The 25,069-nt window shown below is 40.9% G+C and overlaps 1 protein-coding gene across 1 annotated transcript in view; it reads left to right on the top strand.

The window, feature by feature from the left end:
* Positions 1-984: 984 nt before the first annotated feature.
* Positions 985-25,069, top strand: part of CDYL2 (chromodomain Y like 2) — an 86,235-nt gene continuing 62,150 nt past the window's right edge. Inside the window, exon 1 of the mRNA XM_075188987.1 lies at positions 985-1,195. Within this exon, the coding sequence (XP_075045088.1) occupies positions 1,172-1,195 (24 nt within the window). The 5' untranslated portion in view covers positions 985-1,171. The remainder of the gene's footprint in view (positions 1,196-25,069) is intronic.

The following is a 25,069-nucleotide window of genomic DNA, read 5'->3' as shown; positions in this document are numbered from 1 at the left end:
CTGACGTGAAGTTTCCCATCCCTCTCTTTATCCCATCTATGCCAGACTTCTAAAGTTCCCAACAATTCCTTCTGCTTCCCCCTGCAAAGAGACTTCCCCTGCTCACAGAACGACAGCTGGACCTATGACAGGCTTTAAGCTGTGGTCATGACCTGCTCGCTGATTCCTATTGGGTGCTTTAGATAGGAAGCTCTTATAAGCATGGCCATCCTTAATGTTGGATTTGGTTTGCACTTTTATGTAAAGTATGTGTGCTTACTTCCAATTGTGCAGTACTGTCCTCCTATGTATATGCTTTCTAAATACTGGTTTTTATTATGAAAAATAAAATAATAATAATAATAATAATAATAATATTTATTCAGTAGTGCTGTGGATTAAATTACCAGTTCACTGTTCCTATGGAAGGAGGATTTATCTTATGGTTCAACCAACAGTTATGTTATCTAGGTAACTCTGTACCTATATTTTCAAGAGCTGCTGCAGAACCTCTTGGAAAGTGCATTCAGTTAAGATTCATCGCTTAATATAACCTATTGGTTTTTGACAAGTGTCTGAAGTCTTTGATTTCCAATAAAGATCAAAAGGTGAAAAGTGATATTATTTCTACCCCTTGTGAAACTATATTGACATTGATGTATCAACCATAGTTTTTTGTCAATATAATTGTCCTATATAAAACCTGTGTCTGCTGCAGAGCTTTATAGACATAGGGAACAGACTTAATACAAGCATGATTGCCAGCTGTCAGCACCCTGGGGGTTCTGTGGATGCACAGCTCTGTCATTATCATCGCAGGTCTTGTGTGCTGTCTTTTATATACAGTGAAAGTGTGAAGACTACTGATGGCTTATTATCATGGCCAGTAAGAATGCCTCACTCCTCCCCAACCCCCCCTATCAGGATGCTGTCAGCCAGCCCCAAGCTTCTCATGTCACGGATCCTCCCACGTTTAGCCCCGCTCCAAGAGCGCCCTCTGGTGGCTGTCCCCCCTCGTCTAGTGAGCAAGGGCAGGAGCTGGGGGACTCCCTGTGGCTGCTCCGCTCCGCTCTGCTCCAGAGCTGGTTCTGCCATCCGCCGCTGTGTGATTCTGCGCACACTGACAACCCGGAGACTGTCAGTCATTCTGCACACAGCGAGTCCGGCGCAGCGCACAGCCCCGGGTCCCGGCATGGCTTCTGGGGACCTGTACGAGGTATGTTATAGACCCCCCTCTCCCCAGCTTCTACATAGATGATCGCCCGCAAAACGGTGGGGGGGGGGATCACCAAGCCTGCGGCTCCAACAGAGGAAGGGGGGTGGGGGGGCTGAGTGCACTTTACATGTGCAGGCCTTGGGAGGGGACAACACCTATTGCATTAATAGGGGGGTCTTGGGTGGGAACGGGGTGCAGACAACCTAGTAAAGTGAGGACGGGCTGAAGGTTGTTCCTATAAGGGGCGGGGTGGTTGGTACTGCAAATGCTGGAGTGTACAAGGTACAGGTTGGGAAACTGTGGGGTACTAGGTGGTCTTCCATCCATGTACAGGTAGAGGGAGAGCTGTAAGAATGCAGGTGTGCCAGACTGCTGGCCCGGGGCAATAATACAGGTGACTTGTTGACTGCTGCAGATCCTCTTGTAAGCTCATTGCTGTCAATCACTTCCCAACTTTATAAAGTCACTATATGATCCTCTGCTGGTGCAGCAAAGTCTTTACCACTTATTGTGAATTAGATACATGTTAAGTCATTTTGCTGCCCCTGGAAGCAGGATTATGATTGACACATCTTGTTTCCCAGGTGGTGATGCAGCAGTTGTCATTTCCACAGACCTGTGTCCATTGGACTGAAAATTGCACATCAATGCAGAATATTTTGGTGAAACCGGGGGAACATTATTTAAAATACAACCAAGAGGTCTTGCAGCAGCTTGATTATTGTCTGTCATACCTATAGAGGGCAGGATATTGAATGATATTTATTAAAGTTGATACAGCAATCATTGACTCATCCTATAGTTTTGGCATATGAACACCAATGGTGATCTAATTCATTAAAACTTCCTAGGTGACTCAGCAGTAAGTAGAATACGTTATTATACTGTGGCCACTTCAGTTTAAATTTCTGGGAAAAATTTGATTCCTATCACCATGGCTGTTTAATGTTGCAATACTCAATGACAATTTAAAATTGACACTTGTTAATAGGTTGTACCATCTATGTGCACTGGCTGATGAACTGTTTGGTGGTGAAAAAGTTAATGTAGCACATTGGCCTTGTGTGACTAAGAATGGACTGTTTAAGGGCATTGGTATTTAACTATCGGTCCTAGAAATGTTTTGCTTACCCTACACCTCAGAAGAGTGGTCGGTTCTACTGACACATTGTAAGATAACTAGTGTTCTCCTAAATTGTCTTTATTTACAGCCAACATCTAACAGAAGAGTTATTACTAGTGACCTGTAGCTACCTACTCCTGTCGATTTTTCGTGATTGATGAATAATTGTTTAAGAAAAATCTTGCAAAAATCATGTACATGTATAGAAATGGTAAATGTTATAGTTTTTTTTTTTTCTTTTGACGGAGTGATAAATCACTCTTATATTGATGAGTCCAAAGCCTCCTATGTTATATGGGGAACCAGTGACAAAGAGATTACACTGACAAGGTGATGTGTGTCTGTTGATATTTTAGAAACTCAATGGGACAGGACAGGATTGATTTTTATTCTTGAAATGTTCAGTAAATGCAATAGCAGCCTGGGGAAAAATCAATTTGTCTATGACCAAATTTATCATACAAATGTTTAACAGTTCCAACTGGTTAACTGCCTGAGCTGTTTCGGTAGATTGTTGACACGTCCTGTTATTCGGAAGAATATGATTACAATATGATCTAAGTGTAGATGGTCATCATGTATTTTGATATTTATTTTTAATGCATGAGTAATGTATTTGTTGTTTTTAATTTATCAGTTGCTTGTTTTACATTAATGATTTGATTTATTGTTTGTTTTCTTTGTCAGTATACAAACAGATCTTTCATTTTAAGGTACAAGTGTTTGATCCAAATTTAGATTTAAATGTTTAGCTGTGATTTCACAATTTTTAATTTGAGTACATTTTTGCAAGGAATGCATTTTTATAGTTAACATATCTTTGCATTGACAGCTCCAAGTATATTTGCATTACTTACCATATAAGTTATGGAAGTGAAAACTAAATTTCATCTGTACGTCTCATGGCATTTTCCATTAGATACCAGTGAATGCCATTAATAACATTACAATCTCTCATCGGTCAATATTTAATTCTCTGCTTGTATTGGGATATAATGTACCCAGCGAATAGTCCACTAGAGATTATTCCAATCAGATGCCATTTTTTCTAATTTGGACTAATAATGGAAGATTCTCCAGTACAAATGGCTTCATACCATAGTGATGCCGATTGTTGGTAGAGACTTTTTGTGCTGTATTCTCATGAATATTAATTACAAAATGTCTGCAGCTGCTAGGTGTAGTTTATGGTTAAATTGGGCAATTAAAATTGTTTACATTTCTCACTAGTCCTAGGGTCCTGTTGTTGTTGTTCTCTTTGGCTACATTGGAAACCAAATTAAAAAGAAGAAAATTTGCAGGTTGGTTTGTCCCCAGTTTTAGACATGTGCAGAGTATTGCACATATTTTTTTTTAGAAAACTTGGAACAGAAAAGCAAGGTATTCCATTGCCATTTACATATCTTCAGGAAAAAATAGGCTGTTACCTTAATGGATGGACAGAAAAGTCACAACTGTAAAACAGTTTGTAAAAAAGAGGTTCCGATTCTGCCTAAACTTATAAAATACAGTTTTCTTCTTGTCTTAAGTGATGGTGGAGAACTGTTCTAGGTTATAAAACTAATAAAAAATATAGTTTTATATTCATAAATGCAAGAGCTACACAACACTTTGCATTTGGCAAGGCACAATGCATTTCTGAGTATTTTAACAGGAACTGAAAATATTGTACTTTATACAGCATGCGATGACAGTTTGCTACAATTAATGAATTTGTGTCCAAAACTAAATGCTGCAAAATTCCTGCTTGGAAAGCCCATCTTCTGATATATAAAACCTTGTTACAACATATCCGTGGTCCCAATCGCGTGTCTCTTACGTGGTAAGATTGGAAAACATTTTTGAAATGAAAGAAATAGGAAACATTTTTTCCCAAGTACCCTGGTTTTCTGATTGATTGGACATTTGGGAAAAGCTAGATAGACTGTGGAGAGAAGGATGGATTTAAAAGGATTTGGTTGTGACATTGAGAGGGCTGAAAAGAAATCTAGGAGTATACTCATCCTGAATCCGTTCCTATACCCTGGGCGTCTTGCTTGATTCATTGCTGAAAAATATGACTCCAAAGTTGCTTTTTCGTTGCCGACAATGTGAAGGGTTAAGAAACTGCACATGGAACCTAACTGATTATTTGTCTATTCTTTGGGCATCCTGCTAATGCTGAGAAGATCAGAGTATATTTGGTGGTCCTTCAAGAGACCTGGATGAAAATGTTGGAAACATATTGGTAATTCCTCTTCTCCGTTTCATCTATTTTGAGGTTGACTTCCTTGATCTCTCTGACAGTGTAATGTGTTAGAATCTCTTGTCTTTCGTCATATTTTTAAACGCAAACAGTGTTGTAAAGTATCTGATCTGTCAATTTCCCTACTTTGACATTCTTACAAAATCTTGCGTCTTTTTTTTATTTTTTGTCTACCCATCGTTCTCTGTACGACTATAATGTTCTTACGTTCTCAGTATCTGGGACAATGAGAGTTCTTTCTGCAGATTCTCTTAAGCAATAATTCTCCTTTTCTTGGTTTTAAATTAGCCGGAGGCTGGCAATAATAATATATCACAGTGAGGCAAGCGCATTTTTTTTCTGACCACTCTGAGCGCTGTCATCCTCTACCTCTGTTCATGTTCTACATCCATTGCATCTTTTTTTAAATGATCATCTTCAAATTTGTGAATTATTCTCAACCTTCCTTTAAAGATTTTTACAGCTTCCCCTCCTTCATGAACGTTTCTTTGTTACTTATGCAACTTCCCTCCAACTCCATGTACTCTCTCTTTCTTTGTGTCTTCTCAAAAATTTACCCTCCCCTCAATGCATTTCCTTTTTTTCTCTTCTACACTATTCCACACCCTGTGCATTCTTCTTTCTCTACTGCAATTTCCCCTCAACTCCTGTATTGTCCTTCTTTCTCTTATAAAACTACCCATCACTTCCATGCATTCTCCTTATTCTTCTTTAGCTTCCCCTCACTTCTCCTTGTGCCTTTGCTACAGCTGCCTTTTATTTGCATGCACTCTCCTTCTGCTTTCTCAAAAACTTTCCCTTACACCCGTGCATTCCTTTTTTCCTCATATAAAATTTTCCTTCTTTGAATTCATTCTTCTTGTTCCTCTTCTACAACTAACCTTCACCTCTCTCTGGTCTTCATTCGTATAACATTCTTATTATTGTCACAATATTTTCTATTAGAGATCCACCTAGCTGTGGTAGATGGACACCATGACCAGCCAAGCCACTTAGTCCTGAGACGACTAGTTGTGAGGAACAAAGCTGAAGTCGATGAGTTGAGAGGGTAGAATCATGAGGGATGAAGTCAAAGTCGACAAACAGGCCAACAAAATAGGACTTTGGAAGTACAAGCAGAGATTCAAAATGCAAAGATTGATAGGAGTGAGAGCATTATAAAGGCTGCATACAGATGAGGGTTCTTTGTCTTAATTGACTTGACATGTATCAAAACATTGATTGCAGTAAGTGAAAAGGAATGTGCAGTTGTCATTGTTGATGGTGCACTGCATCCTGTCTTCTGTAGCTGGAATTGCAGTTGATCCATCCTCATAATGTTCCACTTTAGAAGTGCACAGCGGATGCAACCCTCTAGTCTTGGCAGGATGCAGCCTGGGGAATTTGATGAGGTATGTGATTGCCAGTAAACTTAATCCAAGAGTGGTCCTCAAGAACAAAACCCTACCAGTGCACCAGGTACTACACAGATCTCTCAGGTTTGTGGGAATCAATGATCTACTAGGCTTTGTGACCTTCTACATCTATTATGGGAGGAAAAATATTTTGTCTTGGAAACAGATCTTTTACCACCAATTTTAGAAGGGCAAATTGAAACATGGCTGTCACCAGAAGGAAAGTGGTAACTAGCTATCTGATTTCTTTTCCCGTGCATTAGGTACAGACCCCAGTGAGTGCATGGGAAGATATGACGACCAACTGGTGGAAAGGTAGAAAGGGGTTAACCACGAGGAGTTCTGCAACATGTTGTTTCGTGAGAGTGTTGCCCATGCTTCTTCATAGGCATCCGTGACAAAGCACATTAGAAATTGCTTGAGGAATTGGTTAGCTCACTCCTTATGCCCGTTTGACTGGGGGTGGTAACTGAACAAGCAGTGGAGTGAAATTCACAGCCAGTTGCAAAAGGGCCAATGAAACGTAGCCAGGAACTAGACCTCTTGGTTGAATATGATCTACTAAAGGTAGTCTGTGCAGCTGGAAGACATCTTTGGAAAAGATCTAAAGGAATTGGTTAGAATATTGACAGCAGTTTTTTAAAGGCTGTGGACTTGGTAAAGCAATCTACTACCAGCAAGATGGTGGTGTTGCCATGGAAGCTGGGAAGGATGGCAATGGGCTATGGACCCATGTAGTCCTGGGTCCGGAAGTGAGGGTCCATGGCACCTCAGTGCATGTTACAATTTCGACTTGGATCCTGTGCCATCAACCCAGAATTTATGGCTGCTCCCAGAAATAAGCCTGGAGGTATAATGCCTTCACCTTCCATAACAGATTGTTCGGGAGAAGGGCATCAAACCTGGTTAGGAATAGCGCCCACCGTGAATATACTGCAGGTACTTGTGGTCGGTGAGGATAGGGAGCGGGAATCTGGCTCCTCCAGAATTTGCCTCCGCTCAGTAAGGGTCATGATGATGGCCAAGAACTCCTAGTTTCCCACTTTGAAGTTAACCATGGTGGAGTTGAACCTTTTTGAAAAAAAGGTGCAAGAGTGAATGGCATCCGTACTATCAATTTGAAAAAGCACGACTCCTGCTTTACTCCTGGATGTGTTAACTTTTAGTTATACCAGCGGATGGGTATTATAGTGGGTGTCAGGTGAGTAGGTGTCATAAGCCTTTTGTGTTTGACACCTTGAAATGTCTCCTCACTTCAGCACCCATCCTCCGGTATCCACTACACTAATTGGGCTTTTGCACTCGAAGTTGACAAATCCAAGAGTAGAGTATGAGCCGTGCTTACCCAGACTAACAGCATGGACATCCTTCAGCCTTGCACCTTCTTTTCGAAGAGATTCATCACCAGCTAGGTAAACTAGGAGTGGCTGGTGCGCAAAGGTATCAAGGCGAATTGAGCACAACAGAGAGGTTCTCTGGATCAGTTTCTATTTATTCTTCTTTTTGTCCCCCTCCCAGACTTTGATAAGGTTATAGGTCCCTTGTAGGTCTCCTGTCAGAAGACTGTGGCCTGATGAAGCAACTCAAAGTGTTTCGTTGAGCAAGCGATAGTTGATACAGGGTCTTAGAGAGCAGTCTTTCTTTGCAATGAAAAACCTTGCACTGTTCTGGGAACTTCACTCCATGGTAAACCCTCGCTCCAAGCTCTACTGTATATAGGTGGTCATAGCCCTTGCCTCTGACTAAGCCAGCGGGTTTTTATTGCCCCTTGGTGGTATGGTGCCAGGTAGCAGGTTGATTGGTAATATCATTCTCCGTGGAGTAGTAAAGTCTCTGCCTATGTTTTCTCAAAGACCCTGCTGAAACCTTGGTACTCCATGGGCAGTTCTTCTGGTCTTTAGGTAGTAGTAAATACCATTGCCTCTTTCACTGGTTTGTAGGCAAGTGGTTTGGCATGACTCATCCCACTCCTGTATATTTTTGGCCCTCCGGTTGAGAGCTGGCTTGATATTTTGTAACCAGGGATATAATGATAATAGTGCTATTCGGGGTGTGGATGGCGCTGAATGAGATCAGTTCCCAGTGACTGGAATCAACATACATTAGCACCCAGATAGTATATTGAGTTACAGATGGGTAAGAAAATAGCGCCTGGATCTCCCATCTATAGAGAAAACTGTCCACTCATCAATAAAAATACAGAAATTATTTATTCTAATGCAGAAAGCACAATCATTTAAAACATCCAAGGTTGCACATAAACATTTAAGTGGAAAACTGCAAAGATCTGTGCTACATAATAATAGCACAAGCCTCTTGCAAAATAAGCTGATATGGTCTGTCAGCAACTGCTAATATGGAAAAGCATATAATCCAATCAAGGGAGCACCCAAGCTTGTTGAAGATTGGGTGGAAGAGGCAAAGGTATAGGTGAAGAACATCTGTTGATGTTTAATGGTGTCACTAAGGAAACATGAAATGTACTGAAGATACGGAGAGATGGAGGAAGCTGAAGCAAACCGGATTAATGACCCACAGGATCCTATAAGGACCGATGAAGCGTGAGGCAAATTTCATGGAAGGGACTTTAAGGTGTCTGTTCCGGGTGGAATGCCCTCCCTAAGTGCCGGAACTGCCCGGCGCCTCTTGTCAGCAAAGCATTTATAACATTCTGAAGATTTTCTGAGGCAGGTTACAACCTGAGACCAGTTGGAGTAGAAGTCACTGGAGAGTGTCCACAGCAGGAACCTGGGTGGGAGGGAGGGCTGAAAATTTAGGAAGAGGAGGATGTAGACCGTAAACCACAAAGAATGGAGTTGCAGATGGGGACTTATGAAAAAGGTTATTGTGGGCAAATTCCGCCAAGGATAAAAGATCGGTCCAGTTATCCTGGTTGGCAGAGGAGAAGATTCTGAGGAAAGTTTCAAGGTCCTGGTTAACTCTCTCCGTCTGACCGTTAAATTGTGGCTGAGGAGAAATTTAATTGAATCTTGAGGGCTTTACATAGCACTTGATAGTGCCTGGCAAAATTTGGAAACAAATTGGACTCCACGGTCCGATACAGTTTCAAGGGGACAGCAGTGAAGGCAGAAAATCTCCTTTACAAAATGTTGTGCTAAAACGGGGGGGAAGAAAGAAGTCCGACCAAAGGGGCAAAGTGGGCCATATTAGACAAACAATCCACAATGACCCAAATAGTGTTGAAGCCTTAACTGGGGGAAAGGTCAGTCACAAATCCATGCTGATGTGTGTCCAAGGTCTGTATGGAACTGGCAGAGGCATGAGAGGATCAGAAGGGAGTTGATGGGCCGACTTATGTTGAGCGAGGTAGTATACCACTTTTTTCACATCAGAGCAGAGAGTAGGCCATCAATATTCCCGGGATATGATTTATACGGACTTGAGGATGTCTGCATGACCAGAAAAGCATAAAGCATGGAACCGGTGAAGGAGCCTTTTCCGGAAGCGAGGAGGAACAAAAGTCTTGCCTGGAGATAGGGTAGGATGAGAAGAGAGTGATGAAGAGAGAAGACATCTGGGATCCAAAATGGTTTGTTCAAAAGATTGATCGGCGTCTTGGGTGGAATCAAACGCCCGGTAGAGAGCATCCGTCTTCTTAATCAAGTGGTTAGGTTTGTAAGTTACACGGAGGTCGAAAGTAGAATAATGACCAGTGAGACTGGCGTGGATTAAGGCACTGGACTGTCTGCAGGTACAGGAGATTTTTGTGATCTGTAAAGACGTTGACTGGATATCGGGCTCTTTCAAAAAGATAACGCCATTCCCAGAGAGCCAACCTCATGGCCAATAGCTCCATACCCCTCAAGGCATAGTTACACTCTACGGGTAAGAACTTGTGGGAATAGAAATTTCAAGGTAGGTGTTTCTTGGAGATGGATCTTTGGGAGAGTTCCGCTCTCACACCTACAGCGAAGGCATCAACTGCTAAAGTAGGGAAGCATCTGGTTGTCTGAGAATAGAAAGTGAAAGCCTCCAGCGCCACTGGGTACCAAACCTTGATGTTAGCTCCCAATCGAGTAAGGGCAGAAATGGGAGCGATGGTGGAATAATTCTGAATGAACTGTCTATAGTATTTTGCAAAGCCCAAAAAACACTGGACTGGTTTCAGACCAGATAGATGCGGCTAGCCCAAGATATGCTCTGGTCTACAAATGGACCTTGAGAAGATTAGAGCTAAGGCAATATAACCAGGGAATTGCATAGATGGAGTTCAAAGGAACATTTCTCCAGTTTGCAGAAAAAATGGTTCGCACGGAGTCTGGAAAGGAACTCGGACACATGGAGACGGTGAGAGGCAACATCTTGAGAAAAAATAACATCATCGAGGTATACTACTACACAAGAGTAGAGTAGATCCCTGAAGATCTCGTTGACATAACTCTGAAAGACAGCAGAGGCATTACAGAGTCCGAAGGGCATAACGAGGTACTCATAGTGACCATCGCGGGTGTTAAAGGCGGTGTTCCACTCATCACCAGCTCGAATTCTGATTAGGCTGTAAGCCCCTCGCAGGTCTAACTTGGTGAAAATCTTGGCTTCTTTATTGCGATCAAAAAGCTTAGTAATCAGCAGGATGAGATAGCGATTTATGATTCGTTAATTGTAAGTGTGTTCAAACTGCGGTAATTAATGCAGGGCCGCAAGGACCCATCTTTTTTTCTTTACAAAAAAGAAACCTGCTCCAGCAGGAGAAACAGAAGGTTGAATGAAGCCACGTTGTAGGTTCTCTTGGAAGTAAGCAGCCATGGCTTGCTCTTTGGCAGCGAAAGAGTAAACATTCACCCTAGGGGGAGTCTTGCCTGGAAGAATGTCAATCGGGCAATCCCAAGGGTGATGGGGTGGTAGAAGCACTGAGCGGCCTTCATCAAATACATCAGCAAGCGAGCAGTATTGAGGAGGTAGAGCTGAGGATGAATGGTCAGAAGACACAGTAGACACTTGGATAGGTTTGATCCAGAGCAAGAATGTGAATGACGAGACAGCCCCAAGCCAGAATTTGCGAGGCGTTCCAATCCACATGCGGAGAGTGTAATTGGAGCCAAGGTAGTCCCAAGATAAGTGGCGTGGTGGTTTGGACCAGCACAAGAAAAGAGATTTGTTAAGAGTGCAGGGCTCTGATTTGAATTTTGATGGGTTCAGTTTGTAGGTGAATAGTCCCATTGGCAACACAAGAACTGAAGAAGTGACCAGAATCAGCGCAATAAACACATAGGTTATTCCAACGCCTTCTCTCTTGCTCCTTAGGGGTTAAACGTGGCTGACCAAGTTGCATTGGCTTATCAGGGGGAGAGGTGTTCTGGTACCGGGGAGACAATTTGACAGTGGGCCGGTGAGAGGGTTCTTTTTTAGCAGATTTTTCTCGGAACCTGAGCTCTACCCTGTTGTACAAGGATATCGAGGTGTCCAAGGTGGATGGTAATTCCTGGGAGGCTAAGACATCCTTTGCCCGGTCGGAGAGCCCCCGCCAGAAGGAGGCCACAAGAGCAGTGGTATTCTAGCAGAGTTCTGATGGGAGTGTGAAACTCAATGACGTATTGTGCCACAGGTCATCCTTCTCCCACAGAGGAGATGCCCAAGCCAGGGCAGTCCAGTTAACAAAGATATTATGTAAGCGACCTTCGTCCTTTCTGTGGGAAAATTCTGAGGATGAAATTCGAATTGAATTGAACATTGGTTCAAGAAACCGCGACAGACATTTGTCTCTCCGAATTTGGTAAGAGATGGAAGTTGGAGCGAAGATGAAATGGACACAGATGCCTGCGAAGGGCTAGGTTCAGGAACAGTCAAGACCGGCGCTGAACTGTGCGGCCTGTAAAGTGGCTAAGTGTGTTGCTAGGCTTAGAGACACTGCAGCAACTGACGCCGCACCGCTTCTTGTTGTTCCATTCTTCCTACCAAGTGTTGAAGCATATCCTTCGCTGCAGGTTCCCCAGTGGGATCCATACTTTGGTCTGTTCTTACTGTCATAGTCAGAAACTGAAATATAGGATCCCCAGGTCTGCCTAACTTAGACTCCGCTGCTCTGGGTAGAGTAGTACCAACGGGACAGGTTGTCTTCACCAGGAACCCCCGCAAGAAGGTATGAGCTTTGCAGCCACTGACCTGCAGGTCACGGCCCTCAGGGAGAGCTTTAGACAAGACCCGTATGGAGAACACAGGAGTAGAAGAAACCCTGCAGTGAGGAAACCGCAGAGAGGTGAACAGACTTGAGAAGGAGATATCTGTGGATTAGTAGCACTGAACAGCAATTGAGGAATCGCTGGAACAGCGGGCACAAGCTGCAGGAGCAAAAGGAGCCACGTCTGTTCACAGTTATTACTTGACATACAAAGAACAGGCACCAGACTGTCAGCCCAGGTGCCTTAAATATCTTGCTAATGAGAAAAAGCACCAATAGAAAAGAAGAAGAGGTTTAAAAATAAAGATCGGGTCTGCACATTCAGAACTGAATCCAAGATGACTGCTGCTATCAGAAGGACTCCAGTGCTCTGCGCCGAGGGGGACCCCTGCGTGGAGCAGGTAAGTATGCCAGGACCCGAGTGCGGGCCTGGCTTATGATAGGGTGGTTATTCAGTTGATATAGAGGAAAGACAAATGGCTTCATGCTGGAGTAGAGCGTCTTCTTAGTATCTTGTCTTGTTCCACAACGTATATGAAAGACAGCAGTAGGTTAGCTACAGAAGATTACAAAGGATATTGCCAGTCAACTGAGGCTGGAATCCACCTAGATAGTTAGTAATAATCATCAAGTGTCTCCAAAAGCAAAGTTTATTATGATAAGATGCAATTGAGGCTATATCAGAATAAAGTAGATATTAATCTCTAGTAAACTGTATATCCATTAACTGACGCGTTTCGTTATAACCAGGTATAAATTCTTCAGAGGGTAAAGTGCTAACTTAATCGGTGCTTCCAGTCTTAAATAGGTGGCATCAGCACACCTGTGTAATTAGATAAATTGGTAGGCGGTCTTAGATTTACAAAATTAAAAAATGCATTAAAACTTTTCAGTGGCCGAAGAGAAACAACAGAGTAAACTTATCTATAAATTCTATTGTTTCAAAACATATAATAAGAATAAAAAAATCCAATAATCTCACAGATTCAGGTAATTACGTAATTCAGTTCTTAGGTCACTTGTATGACCCACATTGTAATCATTACCAAAATATATTCTGTACCTATAACAGCCCATTTGTTGGTGTAACATAATATGCCATGATGTATTAGTTTTTCCATCCATCTTTAGAAGAAAGACATACTTATTTATTTAACTCGACCATTAAATTGAGGGTGACGGACATCTTAAATTGCAGAAAAAAAATGTGGATGAAGAATTGTCCCCATGCTCGCCGATCTTGCCTCGTGTTCCAGTGAGTAAAATAATGTCCTAGTGACTCAGATGTTTCCAGTTCTGGACACTCTTTCCTCTAGTGGCCTCAACAGCCACAATAAAGACATCTGTCCTTCTCTTGCCTGTGAGTTCTCTTGTTCTTGAGCAAGCAAAACCTCCCCAGCTGCACAGGCTCCTCAAATTGCTCAGCCGACACAAGCAGAATGTCATGGTGCTGGTTTCTGTCATGAGAGAGAGCTACTTGGCTGGGGTAGCTATCTGAGACACACAACGACCAGCTGAGCCACATAGTCCTGAGAGGATGGTTTGTGATGGACAAAGCTGAAGTTGATGGGTCAGAGAAGGTAGAATTTTGACAAAGCCAAAGTCTTGAGGGTGGAGAATGTAGAATTGTAAGGGATGAAGCTGGCAAATAAAACAAGACTCTGGACACATTAGCAGAGAAATGAAATGCCAACTTTGCTTGTGCAAAGATTTGAAGTAGTGAGGGCCTTTCTTCATGCAACAACAGTCTTCTCAATAACATCCTCTCAACTGCAAGCAATTTTCTTCATCACTCTTCTACATCTATACCTCCCTCGTTTCTCCTCCATAACTACTCTTTACCCTGTGTTCTCCTTGTTCCTCTGCTACAGCTGTCCATTACCATTGTACTTTTTCCACACTCTTCAATAACTAACCTCCATTTCTTCACATTTTTCTTCAAAATCTACCTCTCTCTTTAGTGCATTTCTCTGTGTCCTAATGCCCATAGGACTTGGCTTACTGTTGATAAACAGGGCTAATTCTATTTCTAGATCTCTTGACTTGCTTGACTTCTTTCCTAACCTTTACCATTCTCTTACACATTTATTTTGTATGACCATCTCTGTGCTTGTCTCCAGCAACATGACCTTAAACAGGACAGCCACCCGTCCTTAGCATCCATAATAACTGAAGCAACACCAAACAGTGGAGATAAAATGGCCACATCCTTTTATTTATTGTAATCACCGTGACCTTAAGGGGAGCGGCATACCACCAAAGGACCATATCCACTGTGAATGTTACCCAAACACCGAGGGTCACGTATGCTGTGCAAAACCAAACCGGCCACCGACGCTCCATCCTTGCAACAAATATAAAGCTCTAGTATAAGAAGAAAAAGAGACTAACAGCGCTTGATATAAAAATAAGTCAGAAAATCTGTAAAACGGCTGTTCCAATGAATATGGCAGAAATCATTTGTGAAAATTGAGAATTGTTGAAAATGTAATACTAAATTAACAATAACATATACAATTCAAATAAAAAAACCCGTGTATTAAAACAATCCATAGAGAGGTATAAATATAAAAACCAAGAAGACCGGTCTCAGTATGTTTGAAGTCCAGATAATAAGCAGTCCTTAGACTAATAGGCAGATCCCCTGTTTGGAATGGTTATATATGGCAGTTCTACCTCCAATAATAGCTGGTGGATTTGGACACAATCTTGGAATAAAGCCGATGTCATAGGAATAATACTGGTAATAGAGAGCTGTGTCCGTGGACCGTGTATGTCCTTATAGATGTCCACCATCCGTTAAATCCAGCACGTATCCACAAGCGCAGTAATTCGGCAGGTCTTGTGTTAAACACCGCCCGGTGCCCATCGTAATAGAAAATAAACAGCAACAGACCAAATCTGTCAATAAGGCATCAGACTCAGAGGACCAGTAATGAACGCTTCTCTTCCCTTCTCACTGTCGACGCGTTTTGTTCAGCTCAGCCAAACTTTTTCAAAGACCTCGGAGTATAAGAATACAAAGCGTCAGATGGGATCCTTTCAGGACCTTGGCCCTGATATTTCCTCGAGTTCCCCCCTTATCCCCTAAATATAAACAGACAGTTCCGCCTTTATCCAAGGACAAACAATAAGCCCCCATATTCTTAACTGTAGTCGCCACTAACTTCTTCTACTCCGGCTACCGTACCTTCATTTGCACAAAGAGAATTCCTCTGTCCGTAGCGCCACAGTGGGTCCCATGCCAGACTCCCTACTGCGGTCATAACCCACCAGCTGACTCCTATCTGGTGCTTTCTTACTTACTCTAGCTTTTATCTCCTCATTCTTCCCAGCAAGATTATGTCCCATGCAAACTACTTGTGGCTTACACTATTGATGAGCTGGTGATTATTGTGCTTTTATAAAGAAATGCGTCAGTTGTTATGCATGGCTCATTTGACCATGTTGTTGATCTTTTCCCTCATGACCTATATTCTGCAATTCTTATTGATATGGTCTTATTTTGAGAGCTATCGTTTTATTGTGGGCATAATACCCTGGTCATTGTTGAGTGTAAAGTGTGTCTCAACATGGGCTATAATCTGTTGGTAATTTCCTGATAATTGTGCTGGGGCACATGTCCAAGTGGTAAGTACCAAAGTGTATAGTTTCCAAGAATTTAAACCCTGGTTTTGAAAAATAAAGGTAACACTATTGTTTAAGAAATTACTGTATGTGTCTAATCAGTTCTCAGGAAGGTTAACATTGGCTACATATACTTGTATTAGTTGAGTCTCATGGGATACTATGATTTTGAGGCTTCTGAAATGCTCGTCTGTTGTGCCTTCCTGGCTTTCTTATGCTTGTGGTTTTTCTTTTGTGTTTTCCACTTAAACATACCTAGGTAACCTTGCAAATTATTATCAAATCTTGAGGTCTCTTTGTGAGCTTTATGCTAGGACTATGATGCTTCCATTGCATTCCATTGATGCTTGATAATCATCTGTACAAGTATTTTATGCAAATATTTATTCTTTCTTTTAAATATTTTCTTCTTCCAGTAAGTCCTTGTCATTGTTCCTCTTGCCTACAGAAGTGTCTTCTTTTTTTTTTTATATTTTTAGATCCTTCTTTTTACTGAATTCTTATGTATGCATTCATCTACCACTAGTATTTGGAAAATACCCACATTTAATACATCTCCCATTGGTTCTCTAAAACTGTTGGCAAATGTTGACATCTAAAAGTGACTTGTTAAGAAATCCATGCCATCTGATTTGTTGGAAGTGTGAGATCTTCAGTTGATTCTGTATGGTGCCAAAAATATATTTTTGAAAACTGGGCTGCTGCATAAGTCACATGAGTCCATAGACTAAATGGTATAAAAAAAGGACTGGAAATCTCCCAAAACAACAACAAAACCAAAAATGTATAATCCATATATTAAAGAGCAGAGTTAGAATTGTTCACTAATCTTGTCCTGTGCATCAGTCCTCTGGTTGTACACATTTAATTGCTCCTGCTATTCCTCTGTTGCCTCCTCCCAACAGCTTCATATACCTACTATAGACCTGCCCACTTACTAACAACACTGAGTCATAGGTAAGTTGTGACTGTTAGCTTGGTGGAGCTGCTGTTCAGGAAAGAGGGACTTACAATCCCTTTTGAGTATTTTTCTAAACAACATATAGGCACCGCAGAATTTTTATATTTATATATTGTTAGTTAATGCATTTGATGTTTCCTCTTTGAGATGCTAGAAAGGTTTATGTGTAAATGATCAGTGTGTGACACATCTATGAACGGTTAGACATAGAAAGTTAGCGCTGACCAATACAAATCCTTATATGTTATATATTAACAAAACCTATTGTAATACCATTGACACACTTAGAAAAGGATCAACAATGCTGCTTTTTCAAAGAAGTTATTGTGTATCAACTTGGAATTAAGAGAAGATAAAGCAAAGAAAACAGAAAGGCGCATATTAGATCCTATCTAAGGTAACAATACCACTGAAGTATATTGATATATATAATGAAATTTATTTTAATCACAAAAAACAAGTTAAAAATCAATATCACATATATAAATAAAAATATAGATAAAAAAACATAACTCATAAATCTAATGATCCGGACCAGTTGTAATAATATATTATATGTAAAAATCTCTCCTATACTGCACATATAGGAAACAAATCTCGGTACTTTGTGCTATAATCCTGGATTGTTGATTATATAAGATCAAGGGACCATTCCACACTTTCCAAAACACGATCATATTCTATATAATCCATACATCAATATCACAGTCTTATGTGGATCACAATGACTTTTACAGTCACGATCATTCATGTACTACAACAGTCCATATATAATTGTAACGTCTGACTCATGAAGTCCTGACAGCGGCTTGGAGCTCCTCCTGCTAGAGCTGCATATCGAGCCTCTCTTCTGCAGTTAAATGTTTTATGCTCACCGCAATGATCTTACCCCATTTAGGACTTTGTGACGAGGACTAGGAAATAATGATTGTGGAATCCAAAATTTAATTAGGTCTCAAATCCAATCCATCCAGTAAGCACAATCAGGTTCAGGTCCTTTGATCATAGTTAAAATAATTAAAACCTGACGCGTTTCTCCACTGATATTATGTGGATTTCCTCACAGATGTCTGAGGAAACCACATATCCGTGGAGAAACGTGTCAGGTTATATTTCTTTTATTTGTGATCAAAGAACCTGCACCTGATTGATTGTACTTACTGGATAGATTTCTGTTTTCTTAGCTATGAAAGGAGCAATCTATTCCAGGTTGTTAACCATGACAAATGCGACAGTGGGAGTTACATCCTTCTTTATTGATTTAATTTTGTGTGTTTTGAAGAAACGTATAGTTCATCCATTCTGTTCTACGGCAACAGTTGATAATTACATTGTTCTATCATTTTGGCTTCCTCTGATTTGTAGCCATGCGTTTATATCATGAGGCGGAGTTTATTTTTATAGCCCAATGATAAGACACTTCTGGTCTCTTGTGTCATATATATCCAAGGTCAATGAACTGTAAAAACTGTATTATGCATTTAAACAATTATAGCGTTTATTATATTTTATTTTATATAAGTATATAGCACAGTAAAAGATAATGGCAGAAAAAATAGAGAATTTAACATCTCCGGTTGAAATGTGCGAAAAGTATAAAATAGAATAAATTCCAATGATTATTTTATAATTCCACTACATATCTAATAACTAATTCACACATAGGAACAACCGTACTCCAGGCAAAATTTAGCCTTCTTAATGACTGAGTCTCATATGATGACCACAGAGGTTCACATGCCCATGTACATTGACACAATAGTTCAGTTGTATACTTGGTGTGATGAGCCGCATAAAACATAAGAGGACATTTAGAAGTTAAAGCATGGCAGAACTAAACTGAATGTTTATGGCAGACAAAAAGAACAAACATTTTATAGAAACTGCCACAAAAAAAGCAAGGTAGTCAAAATGTGAAGCTGCAAGTATTGCAATTTAAAGAATAAGTTAGTAAAAAATTGCAATTGTTCCCCCAGGAAAGTAGATAGATTGATTTGTGCCACAACATCCCTTTAAATGTAAAGATGCAAACTCAAACATAAATAGAGCATATGTATTAAAATGATAGTGGGTAGATGGCATAACTAGTTCCAATAAAGCTTAGTCACTAAATGACAATAGAAGTGATTTGTTCTACAAGAAGTCTGTCTGTTTTCTGGTTTGTTTGTGGTATTGTCATCTGATATTCTTCTGTCATCTTCTCATCCTGCTGGCCAACCACACACTTCTATAAGAAAGCCCCTCTGTTAATTTTATTGTCCATGTATCCAGGCATTTCATGGTGTGCGGGCTCACACTCGCTGACTTCACCCATTTTAGCTATTAAAGTCATTTTGTCCCTTTTCTCAGTAACTGAACTAGGAATTATAGTATCTGGAACTATGAATCTTTTCTGAAGTACAATCCATGAAGTCTTTCATTTTATGAAGATCTGAGAACTCTAAAGTCCTGTATGGTGAAAGTGATGACAAAGTAAGATCTCCCATAATCCATTGCAGATAAAGCAGGTGAACCATTCATGACATACTGTATCATTGACCAAGCTTACCCAATTCTGGAAACTGGGGGTTTTCTCTTGCTGTCCAGATCTTTACTACGATGACCTTGGACAGGGTCATCAAATTAAATACATAATTAAATATAGCGTTACCCAGATTCTGCTCCAAAGGTATCACAAATATGCAAACCTTGAATACATCAAAAGATTACCAAATCTAGTGTGGAAAATGTATTTCTGAAAACTCAAATTTCGCAAATTGACTCAGATCAACCTGCAGTCAAGACGGATTCTCTGTCAAGACTGTTATACATTTTCCAGGCACTTACAATTGAGAAGAGTTTGAAGTCCTGCAGTGCAAATTCATGATTTTTCTCTTGGGCAGATCCCACACCTGAAAATGCGGACCCTTCAGAAATCGGCAAAGGAAGTGGGACCGGGGGGAGAGTCCTAACTTTAAACTTTATTTCACAGCCATGGATTTGGCCCAATGTGTTCTGTTGCACTCTTCTCTCAGTTTGAGTTTCTGTGATAATTGAATGTGCAATCACTAATGCGATTTACGTTTCCTCTTCTCTCTGGATTTTCCTTCAGGGGAGAGGTCCTGAATTTAACTTGCACCCAACGGTAGCATTAAAATATTGTATCGGAATGTCCATAAATTTGCTAGTCTCCGCAATACCTAACGGTTAACTCAATATGGGACAATCAGGCCTTTCCTCCTGGTCTCGAGCACAGATACTTCTTTTTGTGCATCCGGCAGGGAATTCAATTCCTCTATTGTTGTTCCACTTTTTGCATGCATTAAGGATAAATATCAGGTTCTCCTCTGCCTAGTGGACAATGCTCGGGTCCCTCTGCTGGATGTGGTCACTGCTAAGAGCTTTTTATCCTCCATTTATCGACAAACTTCTCTCAATTGAGACTCCACATTTTCATGACCTTCAGAATGTGACACAGGGAAGACCCTGGATCCGGAGATAAGGACATGCATCAGAACGAACGTTACTTCATCCTTCACTTTCGAGTGCATTAGGTAACATACTATTATGGTATATTTGCATTGGTACCTAGTCTCAGCACAGATACACAGAAACATTTTCAATATTCAACGAACCACTGTAGGTGGTGTTGACAAGAAGGCAGGCTGCCTATCTTGTGGCCGTGTTCAAGATTAACTAGAAGATGGTTTACCTCCTTATATTTAATATTACAAACGGTTGCATGCCGTTCATATTCCTTGCTCCTACAGTTTCTTCCAGATACAACAAAGCATACACAGAGACTAATATGGCACATCCTAAATGCTGCCAAATAACCTGACTCCCCTGTCTTTAGCTACCATTGTAGAGAGAGTTTGGTTTGTATATAGAATGGAAAATCTATATCTAATCTTGTATCATCTCTCTCTCAATGATCAAATTCTCATCGTTTTGATCCCTTTGACTGGAATATCCAGGCTCTCCTTCTCCATTAATCTATGGTCTTTAATGCGTTTCAGGGCCAGGAGTCTTGAGGGCAAATGTATTAACCTCCGATTTAAGCAAATCTCCAATATTTGACGACTTTGCTGGCAAAATTTAAAACGGCAATGTGTTTAAAGGCAACTTTAGCCTTTAAACACATTGCCGTTTTAAATCTAGCTGTCAAAGTCGCCGAATATTGGAGATTTGCAAAAATCACCTCTTAGTACGTTTCCTCCCTGGTCTCTCTAGCACTTGCTGGCTCCATCCCATAACGTCACCCCCTTTTTCTTTTCTTTTTTTGATTTAGAAAGACATATGTTTTTAATGTTCTCTGACTTTTACACAACTGGTTGTAAGCTCTCATGCCAAATTGTTCTGTTCGTTGTTATTTTGAATTCCGGTGATCAAGCTGTGCCCCCCTACTCTCACCATCCTACCTTTTTGCTTTCTGTACCTCTTTGACTCCAAATTTCTTAGGAAAAATCTCACTAAAATATCAAAACAAAAGAAGGAAACTGATTAACTGGGAAATCTAACTTTATCGTTAAATTAATTTCAGGCACGCAAAATAGGAATCCTAGACATCATGGCAATAGTATGAGATTAAGTACAGTATAGGATGCTGATTTAAAGTTAGTAGTATGGACAAGCAGCCTGATATCACAATTGCTGCCTTCTAGGCAGTCTATAGAATAATGTTGGGGCTAGTCGGCAGATTGCTATCTAATGACACGCAGCTAGCCACTATATCTTTCGGTAGATAGACTATACCAGTGATGGGCAAACGTTTTCAGGAGCGGGCCAAATAAAAAAGAAAAACTTTAGGCGGGCCAATATAATTTATTAAAAACTCAAATACGGAAATATATAATACAAATTTTTTGAATGGGACGGGAGGGTGTTATATAGCAGTGTTACCTCTATAAGTGCAGCGATCGTACAGACACCACTTATTTCAGCAGGTTGTTGCAGATTCGTCTTTCTGGTGAACCACTAACTGACAACACAGCAGCCAATCGAAATCCGCCTTAGTATATGGCCCAGCCCATCTCTTCTCACATGACTTTCAGCCATTAGGGGGCGGGCAGGTGTTTGAGTGATTGACATACGAAGTGTCCTTTTAGGAAGGAGGATGAAGTGTAATGGAGGAAATAGCTGGGAAGGCATAAAAATGAAGAAGGTTCTGACACACAGGTTCGGCCCTAATAATTGTATGCATATGAAATGTTTTAAAATATTGGCGGGCCGGATAGAACCTATAAGTGGGCCGGATCAAGCCCGCGGGCCGTAGTTTGCCCATCACTGGACTATACGATTATACTCGAGTTTGCAGGCAGGTGGAATTTTGTATTTATTTTGTCATTATTCTGTTTAGAGTTGATGTGGATAAGTAAACAAGACATCTGCTTAGATATCTACTGTATTTCCCCATGTATAAGACTCCTCACCTTAATTTTGGGGCCCAAACTCATTTTACTTTCGGTGGCTTTAACTTTACCAGAGGTCTGTCAAAAGCAAACGGCATACTGCCCAAAAATGACTCAGGTCTAGTAACGCCTATTATGTAAAACTACTCCAAACATGGGTGCCAAGAGCTTACTCTCGCAGAGATTTATTGGCGTAGAACCCATTCATAAAACTCACCTCGGAGCCAGATTCTGATGAACTGGAGGAACTGGAAAAGTCATCAGCGCTCATCGGAAGTCTCGGTCACGTGATTGACAGCTCTGAGAGAGGAGAAGATACTAGAGGGAGGGTGCGGGAGGCTGAGTCTCTGTCAGCAATGTCATGCTGCATCCCTGGGTGATCGGAGGTAAATAGGTAAATACCGCAGACCCTGTATAAGACGCACCCAGTTTTTAGACCCCAAATTTTTGGGAAAAAGGTGCGTCTTATGCATGGGGAAATACAGTATTTGTATTTAGACTGGGTATTGCACATTGAGGGCAATCTCCGCAGATTGTTAAACTCAATCTTGATGACAAAAGGGGAGATCAATCCAAATGTAATTTTTTTTTTTCAACAGGCACACGGTGCAAGAGTCTATATAACCCTGAAAGTGGGGAACCTATAACAATAGCATACAACATACAATAAGACTATCATTCTTTAGGGGGCATCACAGTACTGGCGGTGATGCACAAAGCTACTGGCTTTGGAACTTGGCAAAAAACACTATTATTAGATAAACTAGAGTCTAGGTTCTCGAGATTTATGGTGCTTATACCCCATGGTGTACCTCAATTTCAAAGGGTACTTCAGTAAATGTAGTTCAGACTAATATGAGTTATTATTAAAGAATAAAACAGTATACAGATCATGGGTACTTTACGAAGTACTTTGTATAAAGGAACACATTTTAGGGGTACTTTGTAAATATCTCCATCATGTTCAAGGAAAGGCTGGAGAAAAACTGTGAATTAGGGTGGTAATAGCTGAGAGTTTAGGCATAAGGGAAAGAATTAAAGAGGGAAAAATGAATGGGGCTATCCTGTTGCCCTCCCCTCTACAGAGATGCTCGTGGTATTGGTGTAGGGTGTAATCGGTTTGTCTTTTGACTTATGTCAGTGAATCATGCACACTGCTGCCTAAATTATAGCCATTGGTCTATTACAAATATATACATTTATTTTTGGTCAAAGGGTGGAAAAAAAATTCCAAGTAGCAATTTTCTAAGGGACCAAAAAGCAACAGTGATATAATGTTAGACAGACTGCAAAGGTCTTTTACCATGGACCCAGAGTGCATTTACTTATAGAGAAGGCATCCGTTTGTCCATTCATTGTAGTTTCATAGTTAGATTACATTACTTACAGGAATGAAAATATATATATATATATATGTGTGTGTATGTATATATATATATATATATATATATATATATATATATATATATATATATACACACACACACTGACGGAGATGAGTCGGTATGCCACTTTCTAAATGCATCTGTGTATAGTTTCAAGATGACATAATTTACAAGTGCTTTGTGGTCTATGGGCGCTTACTAGTAGTTACACTTCTGCATAAAATTCAGTCAATAGACGTATAAAACGGCTATACTTCTTCAGGCTTATAGTGGTTTCTGTACATAATAGTCAGATTGTCCCCCATTAATGACACATCGATGCCAATTCGCTTGGATTTGTGGTTCACATCATCGTAGGTCACTGACACCTCTCACCAGGAGAGGACAGGACACCCATCCAAATACCATGCTATCACTGATTTCATCACGGTACCATACCCATGAACACTTGAATTACCATTGAGGATATGGGGTATATTTGAATTATATAATGATGCTATAAAAAACACTGGACAGATGGATCTCCTATCCCAGCACTGTAGAACGAGAAGTAAATCTGTAGGACCGCTATTAGCTGAAACCTTAAAGTTAGTCATCATCGAAGATTATGTTATGGTTTATGTTTCATGAGCTACATGGAGCCCATGAGTCACCAATTTGTATTAGATCAAGGACTTCCGCACATGATTACACAATCAAGCACAGGTGAAGCCCCTTTTAATCAGCAGAGGACTATAGAGCAACAGGGGAACTCCACTCATTCATTCATTCCTTGAAAAAGTCCAGGAAAGGCTGAAACGCGTCTGGTCTATCACTGCAGCCGCATAACAGAGACTGCCATTGGTTTGCTCACAGACCGAGCTAGACATAAAAAGCCCATCAGCTTGTTATATCTGCAAGTTATGTAAGTTTAACCTTGAATGGTTAATAAACTATATGCTTGAACGTACTTCAACATGTCTATCAACACTTATGTTCTGAGCCGCTGACTTGCACATTGGAGATCGCTGGGTCCTGCACAGGAAAAGAATAGCAGTAGATCAGATAGAGGCTGAATATAACAGAGGAGAACATCATCGTTACAACAGGCGTTTCCTTAGCAACAAGGTAATTAGAAAACCCTACTTCATGCAGGGATCCGCTCAGCACACAATTTTGAACTTCATCCGGATGGCATCACTAGCAACCTTTATGGCGAGACACTGCTGATCACATAATCAGTGGTTCTTTGGAGATCACAACCAACGATCATATTGCAATTGTGTTTGGAACTTATCCCACATCATCACTATATTGTGCTAGAGATATTGTATGCAGAGGTGGAACAAGCGAGCAGTGGGTGCCGGTTGCTGGGAAGCGGGGAGGAACGAATCGGGGCCCACAGTTCGCTAGTTCCCAGTGCAGCGGGCCCCATTATCTCCATGGGCCCCCGGTGCACCGAACCTGCTGCACAAATGGCAGTCAACCAAGACCTTCCTTGCCGTTCTGCAACTCGTACTGAATGTGACGAGGGAGGACTGGCAAATTTTAGCTGGGGGGAGGGAGGCAAATCTCGACTTGGCAGCCTATTAGGAACATTTTAAAGGAAAAAAAGAAGCAGGTGGCTCAAT

Source organism: Mixophyes fleayi, chromosome 10, assembly GCF_038048845.1.
Source record: "Mixophyes fleayi isolate aMixFle1 chromosome 10, aMixFle1.hap1, whole genome shotgun sequence".
NCBI classification, from domain to species: domain Eukaryota; kingdom Metazoa; phylum Chordata; class Amphibia; order Anura; family Limnodynastidae; genus Mixophyes; species Mixophyes fleayi.
This window is presented reverse-complemented; position numbering and strand designations above follow the sequence as displayed.